Raw genomic sequence first — 26,686 nt, 5'->3', positions numbered from 1 at the left:
AACCTAGAATATGACATTTTTCAGTTGTTTCACACTTTTTTGTTATGTATATAATTCCATATATAATTCCACATGTTAATTCATAGTTTTGATGCCTTCAGTGTGAATCTACAATTTTCATAGTCATGAAAATAAAGAAAACTCTTTGAATGAGAAGGTGTGTCCAAACCTTTGGTCTGTACTGTGTGTATATATATATATGTGTGTGTGTGTGTGTGTGTGTGTGTGTGTGTGTAATATAAATACAAGTGCTAACTGGGTACAGAATTTACCCTCTACTCAAAGACACCCAAATATAGACCAGGCCAAAGGATTAGTAAACAATCCACCTTTCAGTCATGCTCCATTCCAGCACTAAACGCCTGTGCGGATGTCACACGTACATCAGATCAAAGATATGTTTGTATAAAAATGCCGTTCTTCCTGTTTGACTGCGTTAAGAGGACGTAGAAGATTCAGAGCGGTGCAGGGACCCGTGCCGGGCGGATGGACACGCCTCAGTTACTGCAGCCCATCGTCGTGGTGTCTACGTAGAGAAAGCGGATGTACATCCTCGACGCGATCTCAACGCCATTCAAAATCTAAAGGAGAGACATCGCAAATATATGTGGGATTTTCGAGGGAAAAAAAAAAAATATATATATATATATATATATATATATATATATATATATATATATATATATATATATATATATATATATATATATATATATATTAATAATTTGAAAATAACACACAAGGAGAGAAGAGCAGTTCACATACCTGAAGGAAATGCTCAAACCTGATTCCCTCGTACACCTCGTCTGGAGCCTGGATCATCGGTTTGATGGATCCATGGGAAATATAAAAACAAACAAGACGAATTATCCCTAAAAATGTTCAAATAGTCATTAGAATTACACATCGTATGGACAAAAGTTTGTGGACACCTGACCATAAGATTGTATGTGCTTTTTTTTATTTAAATTGTAACACATTTAGTCCCCATTTGTTGTTCTAATAACCTCCACTCTTCTGGGAACGTTCCATGGGAATTAATGAGAATAAACTGGAAATTTACAAAATGGCAGGTTTGCCAATAACAGGGAATTTAAATGGGGTTGAAAGAAAAATAAATAAATCTTGCAGGACAATTTTTTTTAAAACAAGCAGATTTTATGCAAATTCAATTGAATTTCTACCTGCATATTCATCAATCAGATGCGGGGCTACTGAGGCCACACCCCCTACGTGCACTGTGCGTTCCTTCATAACACACGTGAATTATACTAACAAATTAAAGTCAAAAATGTTTTTTTTTATCTATTCGTTTGCATGCGTCAGCTTATGACCAAACAAAATATTTGTTTGTATATGACACGGTTTATAGAAATTTCAGAAAATTTCGAATTAATTCCTATAAATTTATCATAAGCTTCAAACTTGGATTATTCCCAAAAAGATGAAGGTGCTGTGGAAAGTTTTTGTCCATTTGCAACCCTACTAGGGACTAATTGTGGAATGGGATTTTTTAGTTTTCTTGAAAAAGCACACCAATCTTATGGTCAGGTGTCTACAAACGTTTTTTTACAACGTCTAAAGTGTGGTAAGACATTTCCCCAACACAAACTGTTTTGACTCAATAAAAGAGCTGACGTTTTTGGAGCTAGATACTGTACCATTTGACCCATCGTGACACTGGCGACCTCCAGCATAGCAGCGTCTGCTATTGCCTTGCTTGTTTCTGCTTCAATAGTTGGTGTGGTGGACAGCAGTTCTTCTACCAGCTGCACAAAATAACATCAACACAAAGGTGTAAATTTCACATCTTTTTAACTGGAATGGACAGAAGAATTGGCAACCCATGACTATGCCTTGATAGAGGAACAAACCAACCATATACACAGTTGTGAACTCATGTAAACTCAATAGTTCTGGACGTGTGTAAGCAATGGATTTCACAGCAAAGAATTTCTGACAGACTGCACTGTTAAAAAGTTGTTTTACCTTTCTGTATTCGTCTAGAGTGATCATGCCATCACTGTCTTTGTCATGCATGTTGAAGAGAACTAAAGAAAGAAGACGGATTAGGGGTTTACAATGTGAAGAAATATTTTTATTCCCACATCGAAAATATATCAAATGTTTAAACAAAGAAAATGTACCATTTTAAACAAAAATTTGGGTCATTTTGAATTTAAAGGTGCAGACATACTACAATAACATGACTTTGTAATAGAAGAGTCCGATTGCTGAAATGTCAAAAACACAACAAAGAACACCCAGAACTGTTGAGCAGCTACAATCCTGTATCAGACACATGTGATAACATTCCTTTCGCAAAACTTCACCAAGTGGTCTTCTCAGTTCCCAGATGTATACGGACAGAAGACGTGACCTACATGGTAATAAACACAGCCCCGTCCTAGGATTTTTGAGCTGTGTTGCAGCCATCAAATCCGAAAGGACCCTAATTTTTTCCGTTGAAATGGTATATATTCTCAGTTTAAACATTTGATATGTTTTTTGTTTTATTGGGAATAAATTATGGATATATACAGTACAGACCAAAAGTTTGGACACACCTTCTCATTCAAAGACATTTCTTTATTTTCATGACTATGAAAATTGTAGAGTCACACTGAAGGCATCAAGGGCTATTTGACCAAGAAGGAGAGTGATGGGGTGCTGCACCAGATGACCTGGCCTCCACAGTCACCGGACCTGAACCCAATCGAGATGGTTTAGGGGTGAGCTGGACCGCAGAGTGAAGGCAAAAGGGCCAACAAGTGCCAAGCATCTCTCGGGGAACTCCTTCAAGACTGTTGGAAGACCATTTCAGGTGACTACCTCTTGAAGCTCATCAAGAGAATGCCAAGAGTGTGCAAAGCAGTAATCAAAGCAAAAGGTGGCTACTTTGAAAACCTAGAATATGACATTTTTCAGTTGTTTCACACTTTTTTGTTATGTATATAATTCCATATATAATTCCACGTGTTAATTCATAGTTTTGATGCCTTCAGTGTGAATCTACAATTTTCATAGTCATGAAAATAAAGAAAACTCTTTGAATGAGAAGGTGTGTCCAAACTTTTGGTCTGTACTGTATATAAAACCACACACATATATGTATATATGTGTGTGTGTGTGTGTGTGTGTGTGTGTGTGTGTGTGTGTGTGTGTGTGTGTGTTTGTGTTTGTGCACTCTCACAGCGGAGTTTCTCTTTTCTAATCCTCTCTTTGTCCTCCTGCGTCAAGTTCTGTTTTAGCGGCCTGAAGTGTGACATGACCGTGAGGAACTCCTCGAAGACAATCTCCTCCACAGCGCCCACCTCCTCCCGGCTGAAGTTCCTGCATCAGCATCAGTGAGAACCCACGTCTGTTTACAGCCTCAGCACAAGTATTTGATTATTCATAAAGAGTGTGTGTGTGTGTGTGTGTGTGTGTGTGTGTGTGAGCCAAACAATGAACCAAATCATGCATTTTTTTTTTAAACCAGAAAAAGCTTGGAAACCCTTCAACTCGTACTTCAGTCTAACAAGAGAACATTAATACTGGGGGAAAAAATGCTGGAAGGTGGGAATCCAGCTCACTCCCAAAAACTGTTTTGATGCCAAACACAGGCTGGTGGAACTCGTTTCTTTATTTTCCTATAATCACTCGTCTACAGCTGTGCCCAAGCAAGTGTTCCTAATTCCCATAAGGTTGCTTAGTTTCCAGTGTTTTTTATTTCCACTTAATTATATTTAGATTCAACATGTTCTCTTTGTTTTCAACTGTTTCCTCTTTGCCAGCTGTTCTCCAGTTAGCATTGTCTAGTTTCTGTGTTCTATAGTTTAGGGTCTTTACTTTCCAACCGTTCCGATGTTTGCATATGTTGCATAGTTTTTAAATGTCTTAATTTCACATAGAATACAAGAGTGTTTAATTTCCAGCTATTTCCTTGTTTCCAGTCAATTTAGTTTTCAAAATGTTTCCTCATTTCCAGTGTCTTTAGTTTCCAGCTGTTTTCACGTTGGCAGCTGTTCTCTTGTTTCCAGTGATGTTTTTAAACGTTTTCTCATTCCCAGTGTCTGTTTTTCAGCTTTTCCTTTGGTTCCATCTGTTATTTCATTGTCTTTAGTCTCCAGCTGTTTCCAAGTTTTTAGGTTCTTCAGGTGTTCGACAGTTTAATTTCTTTAGTTTCAACGTGTTCCCTCATTTCCACCTGTTTGCAGATTTCAAGGTCTTCAGTTTCACAATGTTTCCTCAGTACCAGCTGTTCTTTAGTTTCACATGTCTCTCAGTTTATTGTCTTTAGTTCCAGCTGTTCCTTTGAGTCCATCTGTTCTTTCATTTGCAGCTGTTCACAAGTTTTCAATTTCTTTAGTTTATAGCTGTTTCCATGTTGGAAGCTGTTCTCTTGATTCCAGTGACGTTTTAAATGGTTTTCTCATTTCTAGTGTCTTTCTTTTCAAGCTGTTCCTTTGGTTCCATTTATTTGCAGGTGTTCCAGAGTTGTCACTGTCTTTAGTTTGCAGCTGTTCCACTTATTTCCAACTGTTCCCAGGTTTTCTTTGTCTTCAATTTTCAGCTGTTCCTCTTATTTCCAACTGTTCCCGAGTTTTTAGTGTCTTCGGTTTTCAGGCGTTCTAGTTTAATGTCTTGAGTTGCCAGTTGTTCCCTTGATTCTACTTGTTCCTTCATTTGCATCTGTTCCAGTGACTTTTTAAAATGTTTCCGCATTTCCAGTGTCAAGTCAAGTCAGGATAATTGTCTTTTGTTTCCAGCTGTTCCTCTTATTTACAGTGGTCCCCCCTATTTCCAGCTGTTCCCAAGTTTTAGGTGTCTTTGGTTTTCAGGGGTTTTACAGTTTTATGTCTTTAGTTTCAGCATGTTCTCTCATTTACAGCTCTTTCCAGGTTTTAGGGTCTTCAGTTTCACACTGTTTCCTCAGTACCAGCTGTTCTCTAGGTTTTGTTTTCTAGTTTTCGCGTCTCCTATAGTTTATCTCCTTTCCAGCTGTTTTCACTTTGGCAGCTGTTCCCTCGTTTTAGTGTCTTTAGTTTTCAAGCTGTTTCATAATTTTCAAGGCTTTAGTTCCCAGGCGTCCCACAGATTACCATGTCTTCAGTTCCCAGCTGGTCTCAAGTTTTTAGTGTCTTTAGACTGTAAATGTTCCCTCATTTCCAGCTATTGCCAAATTTTCAGTGTCTTTGGTTTTCAGATGTTCCTTGGTGTCTTTAGTTTCAAGGTGCTCCCTATTTTACTAGGCATTCATTTCGATCCTTATGTCTCCCTAGCACCCTAGTGTTCCGGTGTTTCCTTCCTCCTCCCTTTCAGTGCGCCTGCTTTCTCTAGTTCCTATGTTCCCAAAAAGCTGAATCTGCCTCGGAGTTCAACAATGGATTCTTGAAATCAGAGGGAAAAAAATGATTGAGAAAAATATTACACCTTAAATAAAGTACCTTTTATCAAAGAAGGCGTTAATGATTTGGCTTCGAATGGGATTGAAGGTCAAATCTGGGATGTTCTCAAGGTCATTTCGGCTGAAACACAAGACAAAAAAAGATGAATTTACTTTGAGCCTCCACTAAGCAGCACTGGTGGCCAGGTTAAGGGTATTGCATGCTTTCTTTTAGAAACATGATGATATCTGATTGAATACCACAAGCCAATGGTTGGAAGTGAGAAAGGAAAAAAGAAAGTTTTTCACTTCCTGTTTTGCAGACCTGAGGTATGATTTACTGTACATGCTGGAACAGGTTCTTCACCTTATAACTGCATGTTACACATACCTTTCACTCAAGTTACTCCAACATCAGGTACTTCATAGATTGTGATTTATGGTTTATGATGTATTTGTTTGGTAAGGAGTACCTTAACGTGTCCCTGTTCTTGGTCAGGTTCTTAAATCGCTTGTGCAGGTTTCTGATCTGCTCTGGAGAAACTGGGTGGATGAGAAAAACAGATGTTGTGGATAGGTTTTCATTTGTCAAACATTTGGAGCACACTTGTACTATAAACTGAATGACTTTGTGACCGCTTTATTAGGAACACCCATGCACCTGATTATTCGTTTAATCAGCCGAACAAATGGCAGCGGTGCAGTTATATAATTATGCAGGTACACAGCTGGAGGTTCAGAATTAAGGAAGGAAGGAATTTACTTTTCCTAGTTTTCCGTGTCTTTGGTTTTCCAGCTGTTTCCTCATTTTCAGTGTCTTTCTAGCTGTTCCCTAATTCCAACTTTTCCACAGTTTTCAGTGTCTCTGGTTTTCAACTGTTCCATCACTTCCAGCTGTTCCCTAGTTTACAGTGTCTTTCCAACCTATCCCTCATTTCGAGCTGCTCCCTAGCTGTAAGTGTTTTCCCAGTTGTTCCCTTACTTCTAGCTGTTCCCTAGGTTTCAGTGTCTTTCCAACCCTTGCCTCATTTCCAGCTGTTCCCCCCATTTTTAGCGTCCCCCAGCTGTTCCCTTATTTTCAGTGTCTTTCTAGCTGTTCCCTTATTTCAAACATTTCCCCAGTTTTCAGTGCCTTTGGTTTTTAACTGTTTCCTCACTTCTAGCTTAAAGTGTTTAAAGTGTCTTTCCAACGCTTTCCTTATTTCGAGCTGTTCCCTAGTTGTAAGCATTTTCCCAACTGTTCCCTTATTTCCAGCTGTTCCCTAGGTTTCAGTGTCTTTCCAACCCTTCCCTCATTTCCAGCTGTTCCCTAGTTTGCAGTGTTTTGCCATCACTTCCCTCACTTCCACCCCCTCCCCAGTTCTTCCAGCGGTTTCCTAATTTTTAAGCTGTTCCCTATTAAAAATTGTCAATGGTTTCCAGCTGTTCCTTAGTTTTCAGTGTCTTTCCAGTTGTTCCCATGTTTTCAGTTTTTAATTGGCCAGCATTTCAATTTCTTTCATGTTGACCTGTTCTCTCATTTTTGGTGTTTTGTAGTTTCCAGTGGTTCCCTAGTTTTCAGTCTCTCTGATTTCCAGCTGTTCCACATCACATCTGGGTTTCCTGCTATGGTACTGTATATCAAGCTGCTGTTAGCCCATGGCAATAAAATGGCTTTATGAAGCAACAATATGAAGCAGAATAGAAATTCTATATGCAATGAATCAAACCAGTCAATACACATTCAAACAAACAGGTTTGTTTGGGCACCATGTGCACATGGGAAAATGTGTGTACACAGAAACTATTGCTCAGGTAAATAATATTTGCTCAGACCGGCTGCTTACATTGCAATTAACACGTCATCCAACAGGCCGTGTTTGTACACTCCATAACCCGCAATCCGGCGTATCACAGGTGTGTGCAGACATTGCGTATAATTGTGTTGCTTTGCTGTGCACAACTAATAACTGGTTTTGGATCAAACAACGTTTCTAAAACACTTGGGTATGTTATTTGAGCAGCCACAAAGAGACGTGACGGAATAGCAGTTCTACCTGAGCTTTAAAGCTGCTGAATCACGTCTTATACAATAATGGAAAGATTCAATTCTTAACAAACAAACCTGTTTGGTGGCTCGGAGGTTAAGACGTTGGACTTCTGATCAGCGGTTGATCTCAAATCTAAGAACTGCCAAGCTGCCACTCCTGGGCCCCTTGAGCAAGGCCCCTAACCTTTAATTACAAGTCACTGCATATAGAGAGATTTGTAATAAAAGGTTAGGGGCCTTGCTCAAGGGGCCCAGGAGTGGCAGCTTGGCAGTTCTTAGATTATATATATATATATATATATATATATATATATATATATATATATATATATATATCTTACAAAAGTAAGTGCACCCCTTACATTTCAGCAACCATTTTATAATATCTTTTCAAAGGGACAATACTATAAAAATGAAATATGGAAATATTTTAGAGTAGTCAATGTGCAGCTTGTACACAGTAAGTGCAAAGCCACACGTCTTATTCATCATGTTCATGTTTTTGTCTGCTTAACAGGACCATACAAATTTGTGTATCTCTTATTATCATTTAAAATTTGGTGCTTTGAGTTCAATTCTCTCATACTGACCACTGGATGTTCAACATGAAACCTCATGGTAAAGAGTGTCTGAGGATTTGAGAATTTGAATTGTTGATCTCCACAAAGATGCCGAGGCTATAAGATCAGTAACACCCTGAAACTGAGTTACAGTACAGTGGTCAGGGTCATACAGAGGTTTTCCAAGACGGGTTCCACTCAGGATTTGCAAGGGTCCATCGAAGACGTTGAGTCCTAGTGCTGTGCGTCAGGTGCAGAAGCTGCTTCAAAAAACAGACTCATGAAGCTGCAGCATTGCTTTAGAGGTTGCAGAAGTGGAAGATCCGCTCGTCAGTGTTCAGAACGTATGCTGAACAAGTCGACCCAGAAGGAGCCCCTTCTGAAGCTGAAGACGACCTGCACAAGAGCATGAATTACTGGAACCATGTCCTGTGATCTGATGATAAAGTTGTTCGGCTCAGATGGTGTCCAGCATGTGTGGTGTTGCCCTGATGAGGAGTAATAAGAATATTGTGTCTTGCCTACAGTCAAGCATGGTGGTGGTATCATTATGGTCTGGGGCTGCTGGTACTGGGGAGCTGGGCTTCATTGAGAGAAACATGGACATTCTGGAGAACATGACTGCAGTTTTTCAACATGAAAACAACCCTAAACACACCACCAAGATGACATCTGACTTTCTGAGGAAACTAAAGGTGATGGAGGGGCCAAGTATGTCTCCTGACCTGAACCCTATTGAGCACCTGAGGCTCCTCAAGCGGAAGGTGGAGAAGTGCCATGTGTCTGACATCCAGCAGCTCCGTGATGTCATTATGTGAGTGTATGAGTGGAAGAGGATCCCAGCAACAACCTGCGCACAACCTGAGGACAAGCTGCACATTTTATTTCCATGGTATTGTCCCTTGAGCAGTAATACAATGTTTTTTTGTGAGATACTGAATATGGCATGGCAGGTCAAATCAAAGATCACTAGGGAATCACTAATCTACACCATATGATCTTATTAAGACAGTGAATTTCCCAACCACTGAACTAGCCCTGTACCTAAATTACATACGACTCTATTCTCGTAGTGCTCTGACTTTATTCTCATAATCGTAGATTTTTTTTTCTACATCATTCTCGTATTGCTACGATTTTTTGTTATTAATGCTCTTTTTGTTTATTTATAAGTACTTTTATTGCAAAGCACTGTGTTAATGGCTCATCGTCAAAGATGTACAGTATATACAAGAGTGTGTGTGTGTGTGTGTGTGTGTGTATATATATATATAGTATATGCACTGTCCATGACATTATGGGGTCATAACACTGGTCTATATGTATATTTACATTTAGAGAGTTATGTCATGCACAGTGCACATCCATTTTTTCCAGCCTTACAATAGAAACACTATTGTCACATGACCAGAAGTCATACGATTAAAATGACATAATATAATTACAAAAGCATAATAACAAAACAACGTCAACTGCAACAAAAATTTGCAACTTGTGTCTTTTTATGTGTGTGTGTGTGTGTGTGTGTGTGTGTGTGTGTGTGTGTGTGTGTGTGTTAGAGGGGTGAATGGAGCTGTTCTGGAGGGCACCATGCTTTCAAATAGGCACCAGAATTGCCAGCAAACTTCCTCTAAAGTCCTATTAGAAGATTTTTTTAGTTGTAAGACCCAGAAAATGACGCATTTCCCAAATCGGTGAAACAGAACGAATGCAAAAACACGCACACGCGAGCGCGCACACGCACACAGGAGCGCGCACACGCACCGTGCATTTAAATGGACGGAATGAAAAGAGCAGAAAAAAGAGAGAAAGAGATCGAGAGAGACAGTGGTGGTGTACTCACAGCCGGTTTTCTCGGAGAGATCCTGGACTTCATGTTCCTGCAGTTGAGACTGAGAGGAGCCCATGTTCACTCCAGCAGCGTCGAGGGAGACAGAGCGCGCGCGCAGGTGTGTTACCGCTTCCCACCTCTAACAACAGCAACCTAATGCGCATCTACACACTGCTTTACGGTAAGAACTTAATTCAGCATGAGAACAGAGAAAAATCACATCAAAATCGAGAGGAACCTGAGAGATAAAGAGGAACAAGTCTCTACACTTCCTCCTTTAATCTTTAACCAGTCTTCACACACACACACACACACACACACACACACACACACACAGTATTTAGATTTTTTTGAAAAGTAATGAAATACTCGACTTGTCCTTTTTTCTTCTACACCTTCATCGTTATTATTATCCATCATCATCATCATCATTTTTATTTTTTTTCCCTTATCATTTTCTTGTCCTTCTTCACTTTGGTTGTTCATCTCCCTCTTCATCTTTTCCTTCATCATATCGCCATCATGATCATCTCCATCATCTTTATCTTCTTCATCTTCTCCTCATTAATATTAATATTATTAGCACTAATTTGATTTTGCTGAATTATTAACAGCAGGAATTAATTAATAAAATAGGGTATTTGTTATAATCATTTTGTTGATGTTTTTACAGTAGCAATAATACTAGAAATCAAATAATAGTAAAAAAAAAAAAAAAAAAAATATATATATATATAAACATTTTTCAGTATTTATTTTTTGTACTTAAACAGCAGCAATAATTGTTCATTTGTCTTTAACTGATTTTCAAATTCCCCAATTCCACCATCAGATTCTCTCTGTGTGCTGATTGGTTGTCTCGATGCCTCCTGTGCAGCCTATCAGGTGCGCCGCTCGATCTTTATCCGATTCCTCGTACATGCATAAACTAACCTTGTGCAGTTCATCACATGAATCAACTCTGGCTATCGTCATTACTTTTATGCGGTACACAGGCCATAAAAACGAATGATTAATAATACAATTTACATCTTAATGTTTATAATTATATTATATATATATATATATATATATATATATATATATATATATATATATATATATATATATATATATTTATTTTAGACACTTTATTATAGAGCTTTTATAGTCATGGAAAGCTACAAATTGAGACTCACTGAAAAGGTGTGATTGCGTGTCGCTTTTATCAAAAAAATCAAACTGCAACTAATGGGGGTCATTTGAAGGTTAAACACCAAGCAGGATGTGAACAGTTTCTCCAAGATAACATGGCCACACTTTTACTGATCAAAGTTCATGCGAATGTGGTACTCTAGGAGGATTTACATCTACATTTACATTTATGGCATTTGGCAGATGGTGTGCTTTGAAATCTGCATCTAGAAATACATTCTACTACAGGCTCATTAGGACACGGAGTAAAACTCGTATTCATTTAAATCTCGGCCAGGAGAGAAAATAGTCATAAAACAAGTCTTTCTTCAAATACCAGCACCTTGAAGACAATTCGTTCCACCACCTCGGTGCCAGAAAGGAGCCTTGAAGCATGTCTCCTGAGAGATGGTGGGACCAGTTGAGCAGTGGTTGAAGTGTGGTACAGTACAGTGTGAGATTAGTGCTAAGAGGTACAGGAGTTTCTGGCTTTGTAGGCACGCAGGAGTGTCCCAGGAAGCCAGTGGAGAAAGCGTAGACGTAAGGTGTTGTGAGAGAACCTTCATAACTGAGGCAGACGCGATTCACATCACGACGCGTACCCAAAGATACGCTACATTACAGATACACATGAAGCGTCTACTTGCGCGACTCGACTCGATCCGATTTCTATTTGATTCAACACAATAGAAGAAATATGATGCTCCGCAATTCAATATGGCACCGATGGCTCGCTTTTATTTCCTTGGTTCAGACCAAGTGCCTTCTGACTTCTGTTTCCCTTCACGAACAGGTTTTTATAGTGCAAAAACTTTTCCTGTTGTGTCTGCAGGAAGGCACAGCTCTACCTCTGCCATGTTAATCTGTATTCTATGTGACTCTCAGGACACGCCTCTGTAGTGTGGTGATGCAGAGAGAACACGCTCGAGAAACTGTTTAGAGAAGAGAAATCGAACTACATATCAAATATTGGTCACTGTCTAAATAATAAAAGTATTGCACATCTAATTATATATAAATAACTCGTTTTTTTACAGAGGCAAATGTTACAAATGATGTAGAGTTTAGTTTTGAGATGACGAGTGACTGAACAAGCTCCTCAACAACACGGGTGTAGAGAAATGAACAAATTCGACATGAGGAATCGACCTAAATTTGCTTAGCAATGAGAGAAGAAAAGGAGCAGCCATGGTTACCCCAAGTTTGGTTACTAGCACAGTCATGTGCTTTATTGTTTGTGTATTTTATCTATTTTCATGTGTGTTATGGCAAAAAAAACCCTAAAATGTTATACAGTTATTAAATTTTTAAAAATAAAAATATACCATGAGTAAGTTTGAGCTTCTGTTTTTTTTTTATTGGGTTCAGTTCTCCTTTCTCCAAAACCGTTTTTGAAGCACTCCATCTTTTTTTACATGATATCTTTCACAAGCTCTTGTTTACTATTTATTTAATTGTAAATATAATAGAAAAAAAAGTGTTATTTGTAAGTGCGTGAGAATCGGGATGGTCGATGAAGACGAGCTCGCTGCGGATTATGAAGTCAAACACTGAACTATCCTACACGACCGATCCAGGATTATGGATTGGAATAAAAAATAAATAAAATCTCAGTTAGAAGTGGGATTAGTTTAGATTCCAGGACCGCAAATTAGGATCCCGGTCATGAGGCTTTAAAGACGATCTTGTTATATGTTTATACTTGCGACAGAACTGTGAGACGTGAAAGAGGGGGGGTGGGAGGGATGAGACCGGAGCGAGTTGAGTTTAATGTTCGGTGGAGTCGGGGTCAGGTTTCGAGCTTGCGGCGTGTCCCGAGTCGGAGCCTTGAGAGCGGTAGAGCTCCTCTACGGCTCTCTGTGTCTCAGCAGTGTCCTCTGGGTAATGCCTCTGAAGCTCTTCGTTGGCCAAGTAGTGCGTGTTGGAGAAATCGCTGAAGTAGCGGCCAACTTCCGGGTGACTGATTTCCAACGGAGCGGAGTGCGGCTCCAGATTCTCTACAAACACAGAAAGACAAACACAGAGGGGGGTGGGGGACAGAGAAAGAGACAGACACAAACAAGAGATAAAACATCACAAGTAGACAAAACAGAGAGAAAAAGACGAGATTAAGACAAAAAGAGTGTGAAAGAGAGAAACAGGGAAAGAACAAGAACGAGCCGTGCAGAGAGACACAGAAAGTGTAAAGTAGGGAGACAAAAAGGCAGAGAGACACAAAGAGAGAGAGAGAGAAAAGAGAGACAGATTCAAAAACATTACTACATGAATGAAAGCAGGACTCAAGTGTCTTTATCACAGAACTCAAAGTTCTCACCCTGTGCACCATATCTGCACGTTCCATCCTGGACCAGGACGTTGTAGAACGGCTGATTGGAGCCATGGGTCAGCTGATGCACTCGCATTGTGGCGATCCACTCTGGACTCATGGAGCATTTCGGATCCCATCCGTAAATGACGCAGTTATAACCAGACCTACACAGAGGAACAGGAAAACATCAAACCACCCGGGAACGGTACAGAACTAGAGATGGGTATCGTTTACATTTGATCGATACCGGTACCGAAGATTTCCTCATCATACTACAACACAGCATACACTATACTGCCAGATGTTTATAAACACCTGGCCAAAAGGAGGTCTGGGGTGCAGTGTTTAACAGGGTTGAGGTCAGAGCTCTGAAGTAGGAGATCTTCCACTCCAACCCCGTGCATTGGACTTGGCTTTGTGCACAGATTTGGGTCTCCTAGTTCAAGTGAATGGAAAATTTCATCAATTGAGCACCTTTAGCTTTGTGGTAACAGTTTGGAAAAGAAGCACATATTGTCTACTCCAAGTGAACCAGCTCGAGTCCACTGGAGTAAAGGACCATAAATCTTTCACTATAACTGTAGTGACAGCCCTATGACACCTTCTCATCTTTCTGTGCATTGCTCTGGTGAATGTGCTGCTCCTGGGTGTCTGAAACCGTTTCTCTAGCCCCGCCTTTCCTGTGGGGTTTACACATATTTCAATTTACATTTTAAAACCAAATGAGGTGTCCCCAAAGACTACTAGTACTAAAGACATTTTATATTAATATATGTTGCGTTTGCCTGAGGCTGAGGCAGGAGTGGTACAGGGTTTGAGTAATAAAATATTCTACTGAAGTAAAAGTACTGTTACTTCAATGAAATTTAACCTAAAGTAAAAGTTACAGTCTGAAAATCGGCTTAAGTAAAAAGAAGCGCATTAAAAATTTTCTACTTTTTTTACTTTTTCTTTTATATATATATATATTAATATATATATATATATATATATATGAAAATAAAACCTAAAAAATACAATCTATGACTTCAGTTTATGTGGGTTATGCACTTTCACAGCAAAAAAAATAAAAATTGTCTCTTTTCTTTTCAATGAGTTTACCGGTTTTTAAACAGTAGTTTCCAGGGTGCGTTCCCCGTTGCATTATTAAAATTTTTGTTTACTCCGTAACGGATACGATTTAATGACAAACGACAAAAACAAACAAACAAAAACCTCAATTACATTAATGCGAGTAAACGCAATTTGTGACTGCGCTTTTGGTAATGACGGCGTATTAAAGGAGTTTGAAGCGCGTTTTGTTTGTAAATGTTTTATTATATTACTAGTGTTGCCACAACTGCACACACAAACACATACGAGCATGGAAATCACACGTACATGAATGTGACAAGCAGCAGGTCGTTATGCTTGAAAGCAATTAACACCGAATTTTACGGAGATAAAACGACGCAAATACCGATAACGGTATCGTTTGTCCTGAAGATTATCAGTAGTCCGGTATTGACCCAATTAGGTACCGGTCCAAAAAAAATACAGTTTCTCAGGACACATTCTATAGGAAACATCGTTTTACATCCTATTAATACGATTATTTCCTGTTCTGCAGCCAGGTCTCAGCTCCTATGTGTGAATATCAAGATCGCACAAACGGCTTCATCCTCTAGGGGGAGTAAATGGAGCCGAGGCGAGGTTTTAGTCAAACCTTCCGGCTCCCGAGCGGTTCTTTGCCTTGCAAATCGTTCGAAAGCTATTCAAATTAAACTATCTGGCATTTGTTTCTCAATCAGCTCTCGCAGAAACACGAACCTCTTGTGTTTCATGATGAGACCAACAGAATACTGCACTTGGCTATGTTCAGGAGCGCTGCGTCTCTTCACTTCGGGCTCCAAGGCGTGTCGCTTGTCTTGGATGTGTTCCAGCGTGTGCTGGACCAGGTAACCCACGGCACCGTGCTGAGACGGGTCCAATGCCTGGATGTGCTGCAGGATGTCCAGCACCTGCATGAGGGCAGAGGTAAAAAAAAAACAGAATCGTTAGATCGGTACTTAGGAACTACTGACATGTTTTTATAGGAATCTATATTGTTTACAATAAAATAATAATAACAGCAATATATATATATATATATATATATATATATATATATATATATATATATATATATATATATATATATATATATATATATATATATATATATATATAAGATAGTTAAGGCTTTGGATTTTGGCGTTCAAATTCCAGTCACACCAAAATGCCATTCCTGGGCCCTTGAGCAAGGCCCTTAAACCCCATAGCTGCAATTGTATGAACAAGATAAATGTCACTCTGGATAAGGGCATCTGCCAAATGCTGTTATGTAAATATATGTAAATTCTATGCATAATTAATGGTTATGTTGTCGTTCATGATGCGGCTTGCTCTACACAGAAGTACTGATAACAAGGAAAAAATATTATGTCAAGATCGCAAGAAAATTAAGTGGTGATCACTAAAAAAAAAAAAGGGGTGTAACGATATTACACGTATTCGTACCGAAATTTCACAGTACAGGGCTTTTGGTTTGTGTACCTTTTTTTTCGTGCGGAACCTGGTTACAATCAGAGTTTCCTGAGGAACGTATTAAGTGGCGGACCGCAAGTTTGTTTAATCTCGGTCTCGAACTTTCTTTTTAAACTTCAAAACATAAACAATACCAGGGGTATAAAAAAAATAATATAAGGGTTGTTAAAATGTATTTGAACGGCACCATGTTTATTAACACGTGCGATTAATGCATTTCTGTTTGACCATTTTTATAAAAACAAATATAAAAGTGGCGCAATTAAAACATTCTACGCAACGTATGTTTGTTTACAACAACCTTTCTTTACTTAGATATAAAAAATAAAATAAACTTCAACGAAAAATTGTATCAGTAAACATTTGTTTTACCGCAGCACCAGTCTCAAAATCAGCACCAAAATCCGCCATGATGTGCACAATTATTCCTCTAGGGGGCGACAAACGCGCCGGCGTGTTTTGTGGCTTTTTTTTCTCAGAACGCCAAAACGAACAGAAATTACTGTCTTTTTTTTTTTATTGTACAGATAAGAGCAATACATCACTCAAATCTGTAAAAAAAAAAAAAAGGTCTACTTTTATTTGTACACATTCAATAACAACAAAACGCTGTGCTTTTGTAAAGTAAAGCAAACAGACAGGGGGCGCTCTCAGCCATTCCTGTCTCCTCTTCACAGACACAATACAGAAATAATACATATATAAATAGAAAGCTCAGAATTTTAATACAGTTTCTCCGGTATCACCCCATTAACCGTCCGTGCGGAAACATAGAAAAACGTTCCATTTCGGTGTCCTAAGATTTACATAATTTAAAAGCACCATAATTTAATTTTTTTTTAACTATTTACAGGAATATTCATGCTCTACGTTGAGTTTGGTTTCATTAACAATAAACATACATTTGCATCAATGCAATATTTGTCCATGTACATGTTTGATTAGCGTATATATAAATACATTTGAAAATGATTCATTTAATTAATTCATTTAGAACAGATATAAAAGTGCGATTAAGTTGTGATTAATCTTGGGTTAACTCATGACAATCGTGCGATAAAATATTTGAATCGAAAAAAATATATTTAATCAGTACTACAACTTTTACCAGAGAATTTTAAAAACATGAGTATCTGTATTTCTACTAAAGTGAGGGATGTGTGTACTTTTGCCACCTCTGGTATTTTATTTGGTCTAAAAACAGTTATATGCAGAATATATGAACCGTACAGTAAAACTCCCTTACCAGCCAGCAGAGGGCTCCAAAAACAAACATTTAGTTAATACACTGGGTAAATCATAGGGTAAAAGAAGTTACAGCTTTTTCTAACAAACATTACACTAAAATTTGGACACATTTTGAACTGCTCTGTTTTGCTGCGAGTAGTTTGCTGACCTTCTCGGGCCAGATGCCCAGGTGGAAGTAGAGTCGAGCCTGCAGGAGCAGATACTGCACATTATCGGGGTCGATGGTGAGGTAGAGATCCAGAGAGTCCCTCAGAAGCTGGTATGACTTCTCGCTGCCTTCTCTGTGCGGAGATAAAACCCCCACAGTGGATCAAAACCGGGTCACGTACCAAAGAAAGGGAATAATAATGTGAACATATTATGGTACAGACGTAATACGGTCATACGGAACCTCTGAGCCGTACTCACCCCCTCTTGCCGATGTTGAGGAGGTTCCCCACCATGCGTAGGAGCAGTTCGGTGGTGCTGATGGAGCTGTAGTAATCTGCAGTCACCTGCTGACGGATCAGGTACTCGCACTCTTTAGCCGTCAGCTGCTTTCCTTTTCCGAACGCGTCGATGTAAACGTAGTCGTAGATATCTCCACTGCTGTGGAGGACAAACAGGAGAAAATATTCATATACTGAATAGTATTTGTGATACCTGCCGAAGTAATTAAAGAAAAGAGAATATAGCGTAGTACATACACTTTAAACATTTTTTTAATGGAGATCAAAGGTTAATAGCATAAAAGTTAAATGTGACTCCTTTGTACTTTCACTTGAGTAAAAAGTACAAAAGGTTTTTGCCTTCAAATGTACTTAAGAATCCAAACTACTAAGATTTATCATGGCTTTAATGTTCCTATGATCATCTTGATCACAAGACTCGTTACTTAATCACCTCAGTTTATGTAAAAAGACTTGAATGTGACTCCACACACTGATCTATTAATAGAATGATATTAATGACAAACACTGATTTCTACACCTTTTCAACTATTTACAAAAAAAACGTGTAAATGAGGTCACGTGTGTTGTGGCGAATTCGAGTCTGGAGTTTCTTCATCATTTATTCCTTTATAAAATGTTACAGTAAAAATCCCCCTGAATGGAAATACTTCAGGAAATAGTCGGATATGTTAAAAAGCTACTAAGAAGAAAGTGACCTCTCCCACAGAGACTTGTGGAAAAGAACCAACGTTTCTGCCCAAACCCAAAATTCTGATCCTGCAGATTCTCCTTTAGGGATCCGATCCAGCTTGTTCAAGACTCTGCCTACATCAGATTCTGTACGGTCAAGTGTCCCAATACTTTTGTCAATATAGTTCATGTACAAATAGTTCAGCTATGCCACGGTATAGCAGCTGGATAAATACGCTAAATCCGAGCGACCGGATCTGATATTTCTCGAATTTCCCTCATTTCCTGACCCATGGTATGAAGATGTTTTTCATCCAGATGTGGTTCTTTCCCAAACTGTTACCACAACAGTCATTGGATTGGATTCGGTAGCATGAACTACGTGGTCCAAAACCTGCTCCCTGTGCACAAAACCAGCTCCATGAAGATGTGTGTTACATGGTTTGGGAGTGAAAGATCTCCTGCTGTCGAGCTCAAACCCCATTGATCACCTTTGGGATTAATTTGTCATGCACCCCAGGCCTCCTCATCCCTCATCAGCACCTTTACCAGATGCATGAATCTTCTCAAACCTCAACAAGCACACTCCAAAATTTAGTTGAACATCTACCCAAAAGAATGGAGAGCAAACCTGGACTGGTCAGTATAAAGAGTGTTTACCTCGCCCGGCGCTGGCACCAGCGAAGCAGGAAGTGATTGGGGAAGTTGACCGGCTCTAGAACGACCCCCAACTTCCTGGCGAGTGTCATATAAAGCACTGAGAGACTGATCGGGATGCCAGTCCTCCGTAAAAGCACCTGAACAGACATGACAGGATGATCAGGAACAATCTGGAAGTCTAGCAGGGGTTTCAAAATAAAGAGCACTGACATACCTGGTGTGTGTACGAGTTCATCGGGTTGTAGTAGTCGCATTCGTTGCCTTTAAACTGCAGCTGTTCGTAGAGAACCGCGTTGAGGGCGCTGAGGACCTGGCGCTGAAGCTCGAACTCTCGCACTACTACTACACACTCGCCTACAAATACACACAGACATTTCAGCGTGAGCAAGATTTTTCTTCTTTTCAGGCATTTATCATTTATTTGGAGGAAAAGAAATTCATGTGATTCATCTTCACTTATGTTTAAAACGTGTCCATGAAAAGCATTTAAAAGGTTCTCGTTTATTCTTTTATAGACATTTACATCTCATATCTGGTTGAGTTTCTTTAAGGGCCCAAAAGTGAAAGCGTGGTAGTGCTGGGATTTGAACTTGTGGGCTTTCAATTTTAAGATGAACATCAAACATCTTAAAATCACAGAGCTACCAATCTACTCAATACAGGGTTTCTCCAGGTTTCACCAAGTCAAATTTAAGACCTGGATCACATAAAAAAAAACACACAAATAACCGGCCTTAACCGAGCCCTAAATTCAAGTAAAATCCATTTTCTGTCTGTGGTACAATCCGAGAGATTCACACCAATAACAGGAAGCTGATTGGCTGTTGCACGTTGGTCTTATTTGTAGTTGTAATACAGCGAAGTATATTTGGACAAGTTTTACTTTCGTAAAACCTCCTGAAGTGCTGCAGGAGCATTTCAATGAGCATTAGAGGTATTACATTGACATCAGAAATCTAAAACCCGTTTTAAAATGATTTAAGAGCAAGAACAGTGAATTTAAGACCCCAAAATACCCTGGAAACCCTGCAATATAATCAACACTGGGTCAATACCTGGCTAAGAGCCAACAAGTGTAACCCCAGGGTTCTTGAGAAGTGTGTACTAATATAAATAAATAAATAATCAGTGTGTACAGGGTGTATAGGGAGGTGGTCTCAGTGGTTAAGGCATTGGACTTTAGATCAGAAGGTCACAAGTTGAGATTCCAGCACACCAAGCTGCTGCCACTGCTGGTCCTTGAGCATGGTTGTAGGTCACTCTGGATATGGGCGTCTGTTATAAATGTAAATGTATGGAGTGAGGGTTCTCTCAGCGTTCACCTGTTTGCCCAATACTGCTCTGCATTTACGTCATTAACGTTTGGTGGCAGATCACCAAGAAGAACATAGTGTATATTTTTCTCTTCTAGAGAACATAGAGGTAAGAAAGAAAGGAGAGAAAGAAAGAAATAAGAAACAAACAAAAAAAATGGTAAGAAAGAAAGAAAGAGGTGAGAAGGAAAAGAGAAAGAAAGAAAGAAAGAAAGAAAGAAAGAAAGAGGTAAGAAACAATAAATGGTAAGAAAGAAAGAAAGCAAATGGAAAAAGATGAGAAAGAAAGAAAGAGGTAAAACAGGAGAGAAAGAGGTAAAATGAGAGAAAGAAAGAGGTAAGAAACAAAAAAGGTAAGAAAGAAAGAAAGCAAATGGAAAAGAAAGTAAGTAAGAAAGAAAGAAAGCAGTAAGAGGTGAGAAAGAAAGAAAGAAAGAAAGAAAGAAAGAAAGAAAGAAAGAAAGAAAGAAAGCAGTAAGAGGTGAGAAAGAAAGAAAGAAAGAAAGAAAGAAAGAAAGAAAGAAAGAAAGAGGTAAGAAACAAGAAAGAAAGAAGAAAGAAATCTATATTTACCTTGGGCTGATCTCAGGCTGGGATGAGAAGGGTTTTTCACTCTGAGATACTTCTTCACTTTCTCCCTGATGTCCTCCAGCTGGGCAGAAATGCTCTCGAGGGTAAAATCAGCCAGGGGATTACAATACTGATCCACCAATACCGCACCTTCAACAGCAAGCCATGTGTAGGATTTTTGTAAAATTCATTTTGTTTGTGGGAAAATTGCCAAAAAAAAAGGTTGTAGAACAAAGTCTGTTTCTCCAAAGTGCCTGGAATCGGGGTCTGGTTTGGATTCGACACTCAAAGCTAAATATCTTTGCTCAGATGTGCAAAATACCGTGATGCGATTCTGACCTTCCAGGGCTTCCTGCTGCTCTGGAGGCCTCTCCAGAAAGCCCTTCAGGCTCCTCAGGATGTTCTGTTGCCGAAGGAAGTAGAGAATTTTCTTTGCGTAGTACTTAAGAGTCAGACTCTTCCTGAAGGAAAGAAAAGAGTAGAGAAGCTGTGACAAACACTCTGGACATGAAAAATATAAATAAATAAATAAAAAGTCCGGTTTGAGAACACAATAAAAGTCTGACCTTCTGTCCGAGTTGAGGATGGACAGCAGCTCGTCTTCACAGAAGTGTTCAGGCGCCCCGAGAGACTCGATTTCTGTAAAGCTGTCACCCAGAACCTGACCAACGCAAGGCTAAGATCCACATATGCTTGCATTAGGACTTAAAAAATGCTTACTCATCGATTTATGTCTTCAATCCAACATCAACCTTATCAATATTTCCATAAATTTCTGATAATAAAAACCCTAATGACTATTTGATGAACATCCTATTCCACATTTGGCCCCATTTGCTCTTATAATAACCTCCACTCTTTCTGGGGAGATGTTCCTCTAGATTTTGGAGGGTGCTTGTAGAGGTTTATGTGAGATTGATGTAGGTAAGAAGTCCTGGGGTGCCGTCAGCATTCACATTCATTTCAATAGGGTTGATGTCAGAGCTCCATAGCAGGAGATTTTCCACTCGAACCCGGGGAAACCATACGTTCACGGAGCTGGCTTTGTGTACAGGGACACTGCCATGCTGGAACAGGTTTAGAAGGTGCTAGATCAAAGCCACGTCTACACTACGTCTGAATCCGGATACATTTTAAATTGCGTCAACACTTTCATTTTCAATCGTGTAAAAATATGCGTTTTTGAAGACGTGGACACGTACCACGTCCCAAGACATTCTATATAAAGTGTGTGTCTCCATCTACTGGTAACAGTTTGGGAAAGAACCGCATACGGCTGGAAAAGACAGGTGTCCCAATACTTTTGTCTATATATTGTAGTAAATCCTGTAGTAGATCCTGATTGGCTCATCGTGTTTCTCACCATGACAGCAATTAGCCAATAAAACGTGATTAACCAAACCAATGGACTTGTTTTGGACGTCCGAGGAGGATTTAGAAGAAGAATGATGAGGTCACTGACCTGTTGGCGTAATTGCTACACAAACAGCTTATACGAGGCGGCATCAAAAGGTATCTAGGATAGTTATGTAAAACAAACACAACCCCAGATGGCAGCACGAGGCTGCGCACACAGTCACAGGGAGCACCGACCTTCTTGTGAACAACGGGAGCTGTGCAACTGGTGCTATTCTGACCACGTGCGTTATCCGTCTGCGATCACATCATGACGACGACGACACGATCTCACTTCCGCACCCACCCTACTTGCCAGATTTGACTCCCTCTGACTTCACCCTCTTCCCGGCTCAAAAAAAAGAAGAAAAAATGAAAAAAAGAAATGAAGAGGTAAGAAAGAGAGAAAGAAAGAAAGGAAAAACAAAAGAAAGAAAATGGAGAAGAAAAAAAAAAATCAAGAAAGAATGAAAAAAAAGAGAGAAAATGAAAAAAGAAAGAAACTATATTTCTTGATCCTGATTGGCTCATCTTGTTTCTCCCATAACTGCAAATAGCCAATAAAATGTGATTAACCAAACCAATGGAGGTGTTTCGTCATTGCTACACAAACAGCTTATATGAGGTGACATTAAAAGGTTTCGAGGCTAGTTATGTAACGCAACACCAGATGGCAGTACGAGGCTGCACACACAGTCACAGGGAGCACCGACCTTCCTGTGAACAACGGGAGCTGTGCAACTGGTGCTATTCTGACCACGTGCGTTATCACGTCTGCGATCGCATCATAGACAGCATGCACTCTGTCCCATCCTACCTGCCAGATTTGACTCCCTCGGACTTCGCCCCTTTTTCCAGCTCAAAGGTTGGGAAAAAAAAAAAAGGACGAAAAAATAAAAAATAAAATAAAAATGAAAAAAGAAATAAAGAGGTAAGAAAGAGAGAAAGAAAGAAAGGAAAACAAAAGAAAGAAAATGGAGAAGAAAAAAAATCAAGAAAGAATGAAAAAAGAGAAAATGAAAAAGAAAGAAACTATATTTCTTGATCCTGATTGGCTCATCTTGTTTCTCCCATAACTGCAAATAGCCAATAAAATGTGATTAACCAAACCAATGGAGGTGTTTCGTCATTGCTACACAAACAGCTTATATGAGGTGACATTAAAAGGTTTCGAGGCTAGTTATGTAACGCAACACCAGATGGCAGTACGAGGCTGCACACACAGTCACAGGGAGCACCGACCTTCCTGTGAACAACGGGAGCTGTGCAACTGGTGCTATTCTGACCACGTGCGTTATCACGTCTGCGATCGCATCATAGACAGCATGCACTCTGTCCCATCCTACCTGCCAGATTTGACTCCCTCGGACTTCGCCCCTTTTTCCAGCTCAAAGGTTGGGAAAAAAAAAAAAAGGACCGAAATAAAATAAAAAATAAAATAAAAAATGAAAAAAAGAATAAAAGATGGTAAGAAAGAAAGAGGTAATACCGAAAGACACCACTGTGGAGATCCGGCGCGAATAACACAAGGACACTATTTTGAAAGTGATGGTGTGTAAACGTAGTTACATAAAGTACATAAAGTAACAGAACGGGTTGTACTGTTTACACGTTTGGCCCACGTGTTATGTTATCCACCCATAAATAAATATTTGGACTGTATACTCAAATCTGCAATTAAAGGTTGTGCCTCAATAGCACTGGCGTATAAATACGACTTACGACTTCAGCGAAGAATCTCTTGGAGATGGACAGGACGGTGCGTTGGATCTGAAGACAAACCCTCAGTCTGGTCCGGAATTCCTGCTGCCAGTCGTAGGATTCGTTCGACCGATAAAGTCTCTGTAGCCGAGGCCACCTGAGAACCAGCACCATGAGAGTTTGCATGTAGTAAAGATTTCATTCTTTATTTTAAGAATTTCTGCCATTTTTTTTTATATAATTCCCTAGAAAAAGTTGAAGTTCTGCTGAGTTTACACACAATACTAAATACACTATTGTCAAAAGTTTGCGGACACCTGGTCATAAGTGCGGTATGTGGTTTTTGGGTATCGCACTCCACATTTAGTCCCAATTTGCTCTTATAGTTCCTTCCGCTCTTCTGGGAAGATGTTCCTCTAGATTTTTAATTGTGTTTGTGGAGATTCGTATTAAATAAACATGCAACATTTTATTTTTAATTAAATGAACTAAATGACTCCAAAAAAATATTTGTTCAGTTAGTAGTCAGTAATCAGGAAAGAAATAATCAAATAGAAAGAAAGAAAATGGAAAGAAAGAAAATAATAAGAAAATGGGAAAAAAAAATAAATAAATAAAAAATCAGAAATAAAAATAATTATTTCAAATAATGAAAATGAAAAAAAAAAAGGGTAGGAAAGAAATAAAAAAAAAGAAAGTGGAATTTAGGTAATCAAGTAGAAAGAAAAATCAAATGGAAAGAAATTAAATAAAAAGAAAGAAAAAAATAATAAATGGAAAGAAATCTACTGAACAAAGTTATAAAACGAAACATTTCTTTTCACCCCATTTTTCATGAGCTAAACTCAAAGATCTAAGACTTTTTCTATGTACACAAAAGTCCTATTACTCTTAAATATTGTTCACAAATCTGTCTAAATCTGTGTTAGTGAGTTCTTCTCCTTTGCTGAGATCATCCATCCACCTCACAGGTGTGGCAGATCAAGATGCTGATTAGACAGTGATTATTGCACAGGTGTGCTTTAGGCTGTCACAATAACAGACCACTCTAAAATGTGCAGATTTACAGTATTGGGGGTCTGAAACCCAGTCCGTATTTGGTGTGACACCATTTGCCTCACACAGTGTAAGACATCTTCACATAGAATAGATCAAATGGTTGATTGTGTCCTGTGGAATGTTGGTCCACTCCTCTTCAATGGCTGAGCAAAGATGCTGGATATCGGCAGGAACGTATACGCCGAGGAGGACGACGAGCAGCTTCTCTGAGACGCTGACAGTTTGAGCAGAAATTCTTCGGTTATCCAATCAGATTGTTGCAGCAGCCGTCCGGGTGTCTGGTCTCAGACAATCACGGAGGTGAAGATGCTGGATGTGGGGGTCCTGGTCTGGTTACATGTGGTCTGTGGTTGTGAGGCCGGTTGGATGTACCACCAAATTCTCTGAAACGCCTTTGGAGACGACTTATGGTAGAGAAATGAACATTCAATTCAGAAGCAACAGATCAGATGGATGTTCCTGCAGTCGTGCTGTGTGATAAAACTGCACGTTCTAGTGTTATTGTGCCAGCCTAAAGCACACCTGTGCAATAATCACGCTGTCTAATCACAATAGATTAGATCTTTGAGTTCAGCTTTTGTTCAGTATAAAATGAAATAGAAAGAAAGAGAAAGAAAAAAGAAGGTAGGTAATATTATATTATATTATTATATTTACCTTGACCTGATCAAGTCACTAAAATGATCTGATCTTCTCACTAAACTAAATGTGGAATTGGATGTCCAATTAAAAAGCACCAAGTTTTACCCATATGTTGTAGTTCTGTTAGTACTCATAGTTCTACTTAGGAACGCATACCCAGTTATGGTACTACATGTGTGCATCTATGCAGATGTTAGAAAGCAGATGTGCATGATTCCTGTCCTGTGAGCTTCATGTGTATACCACACTATGATGTACTGCACTGCAGAGCTCAAAGCCAGAGGAACATGCACACATGCACCATGGGCTGATCTCCACGCATCAGTGGCAGGTTTTGACCAGAAGACCTGACACATGTACAACTGAGGGCTCTGAACGCACTGACACTGGAGGTCACCTGAGTTTGTACTGGTGTCCCCAGACCTTCCCGCTGCCGTGACACACTTCATGGAGCCGCTTGCAGCAGCAGGACACGTTCGAGATGTCGATATGGTCCAGCGTGGGGAAACACAGGATGTATTCTAACAGCTCCGTCGGTAAATCCGTGAGTTTTTTAGCCAGATTTTCCGCTGCGGCTGAACTTGCAACCGGGACGCGATTTTCGCTGCAAGACGACGCCATCTTTACTGTTTACCCCGATGACCTCATGGTCGAGGCGGAAATGCACACGCCCACTTTATGCTGCAGGGGGCGGGGCATCGCCTGCACCGCCTTTTACAGACACGTGGACTAACGATACGATACTTTGAAGATACAGATGAAGAAACTACCAATGGGATACGATTTCGATTTTTATTGAACACAATGAGATTTAATGCAATAGATGCAAGAAATATATTGTTATTCAATTTAAGATTGTTAAAGTGTGGTATAATTAATTTTTATTTATTTGCATCAGATAAACACAAATCATCAATTTATTAAGTGCCTTCTGACTTCTAACGCCCTTCTACATACAGGCTTTTGTAGTGCAAAAAAAAAAAAAAAATTAAACCAGATGTTCTTTTTCTGTTGTGTCTCAAGGAAGTTACAGCTCTACCTCTGCCATGTTAATCTGTATTCTGCGTGACTCTCAGGACACGCCTCGGTCTCCGTAGTGTTGTGATACATCATTTTTATTTACTGTAGCAACAGTGGTGTTGA

General features: G+C 39.4%; 3 protein-coding genes across 3 annotated transcripts in view; 1 reads left to right on the top strand and 2 right to left on the bottom strand.

Moving 5' to 3' along the window:
• Nucleotides 1-128: 128 nt before the first annotated feature.
• Nucleotides 129-9,937, bottom strand: tesca (tescalcin a). The gene is made up of 8 exons (XM_046841857.1): nt 9,801-9,937; nt 5,842-5,911; nt 5,430-5,510; nt 3,194-3,333; nt 1,990-2,051; nt 1,662-1,769; nt 766-813; nt 129-581 (listed from the first exon to the last, which is right to left on the bottom strand). The coding sequence occupies exons 1-8, from the start codon at nt 9,862-9,864 to the stop codon at nt 498-500; spliced, it is 657 nt and encodes a 218-aa protein (XP_046697813.1). The 5' UTR covers nt 9,865-9,937; the 3' UTR covers nt 129-497.
• nf2a (NF2, moesin-ezrin-radixin like (MERLIN) tumor suppressor a) overlaps nt 9,817-26,686 on the top strand; it is a 65,606-nt gene continuing 48,736 nt past the window's right edge. Inside the window, exon 1 of the mRNA XM_046841855.1 lies at nt 9,817-9,906. Coding sequence (XP_046697811.1) covers nt 9,832-9,906 — 75 coding nt within the window. The 5' untranslated portion in view covers nt 9,817-9,831. The remainder of the gene's footprint in view (nt 9,907-26,686) is intronic.
• On the bottom strand, nt 12,293-26,207 carry fbxo21 (F-box protein 21). The gene is made up of 12 exons (XM_046841853.1): nt 25,941-26,207; nt 23,864-23,999; nt 21,313-21,422; nt 21,086-21,207; nt 20,750-20,896; nt 19,078-19,217; nt 18,864-19,000; nt 17,491-17,670; nt 17,231-17,363; nt 15,079-15,269; nt 13,276-13,433; nt 12,293-12,958 (listed from the first exon to the last, which is right to left on the bottom strand). Exons 1-12 carry the CDS (start codon nt 26,162-26,164, stop codon nt 12,729-12,731), a joined length of 1,908 nt encoding a protein of 635 aa, XP_046697809.1. The 5' UTR covers nt 26,165-26,207; the 3' UTR covers nt 12,293-12,728.

The sequence above is a fragment of the Silurus meridionalis genome, chromosome 27 (genome assembly GCF_014805685.1).
Source record: "Silurus meridionalis isolate SWU-2019-XX chromosome 27, ASM1480568v1, whole genome shotgun sequence".
NCBI lineage: Eukaryota > Metazoa > Chordata > Actinopteri > Siluriformes > Siluridae > Silurus > Silurus meridionalis.
Note: the sequence above shows the minus strand (reverse complement) of the source record. Positions and strands in the feature narration are given on the sequence as shown.

Coding starts and splice junctions, on each gene's coding strand:
- fbxo21 (XM_046841853.1), bottom strand. CDS start 26,164: ATGGCGTCGTCTTGCAGCGAAAATCGCGTCCCGGTTGCAAGTTCAGCC. Junction 17,671..18,863: donor TGGTGCCAGCGCCGGGCGAG/GTAAACACTCTT, acceptor TGTCCTCCACAG/CAGTGGAGATATCTACGACT. Junction 15,270..17,230: donor TGGGCATCTGGCCCGAGAAG/GTCAGCAAACTA, acceptor GCCCTCATGCAG/GTGCTGGACATCCTGCAGCA.
- tesca (XM_046841857.1), bottom strand. CDS start 9,864: ATGGGCTCCTCTCAGTCTCAACTGCAGGAACATGAAGTCCAGGATCTC. Junction 5,511..5,841: donor AAGAACAGGGACACGTTAAG/GTACTCCTTACC, acceptor CTTGTGTTTCAG/CCGAAATGACCTTGAGAACA. Junction 2,052..3,193: donor TAGAAAAGAGAAACTCCGCT/GTGAGAGTGCAC, acceptor TTCTTTCTTTAG/TTCTCTTCAACATGCATGAC.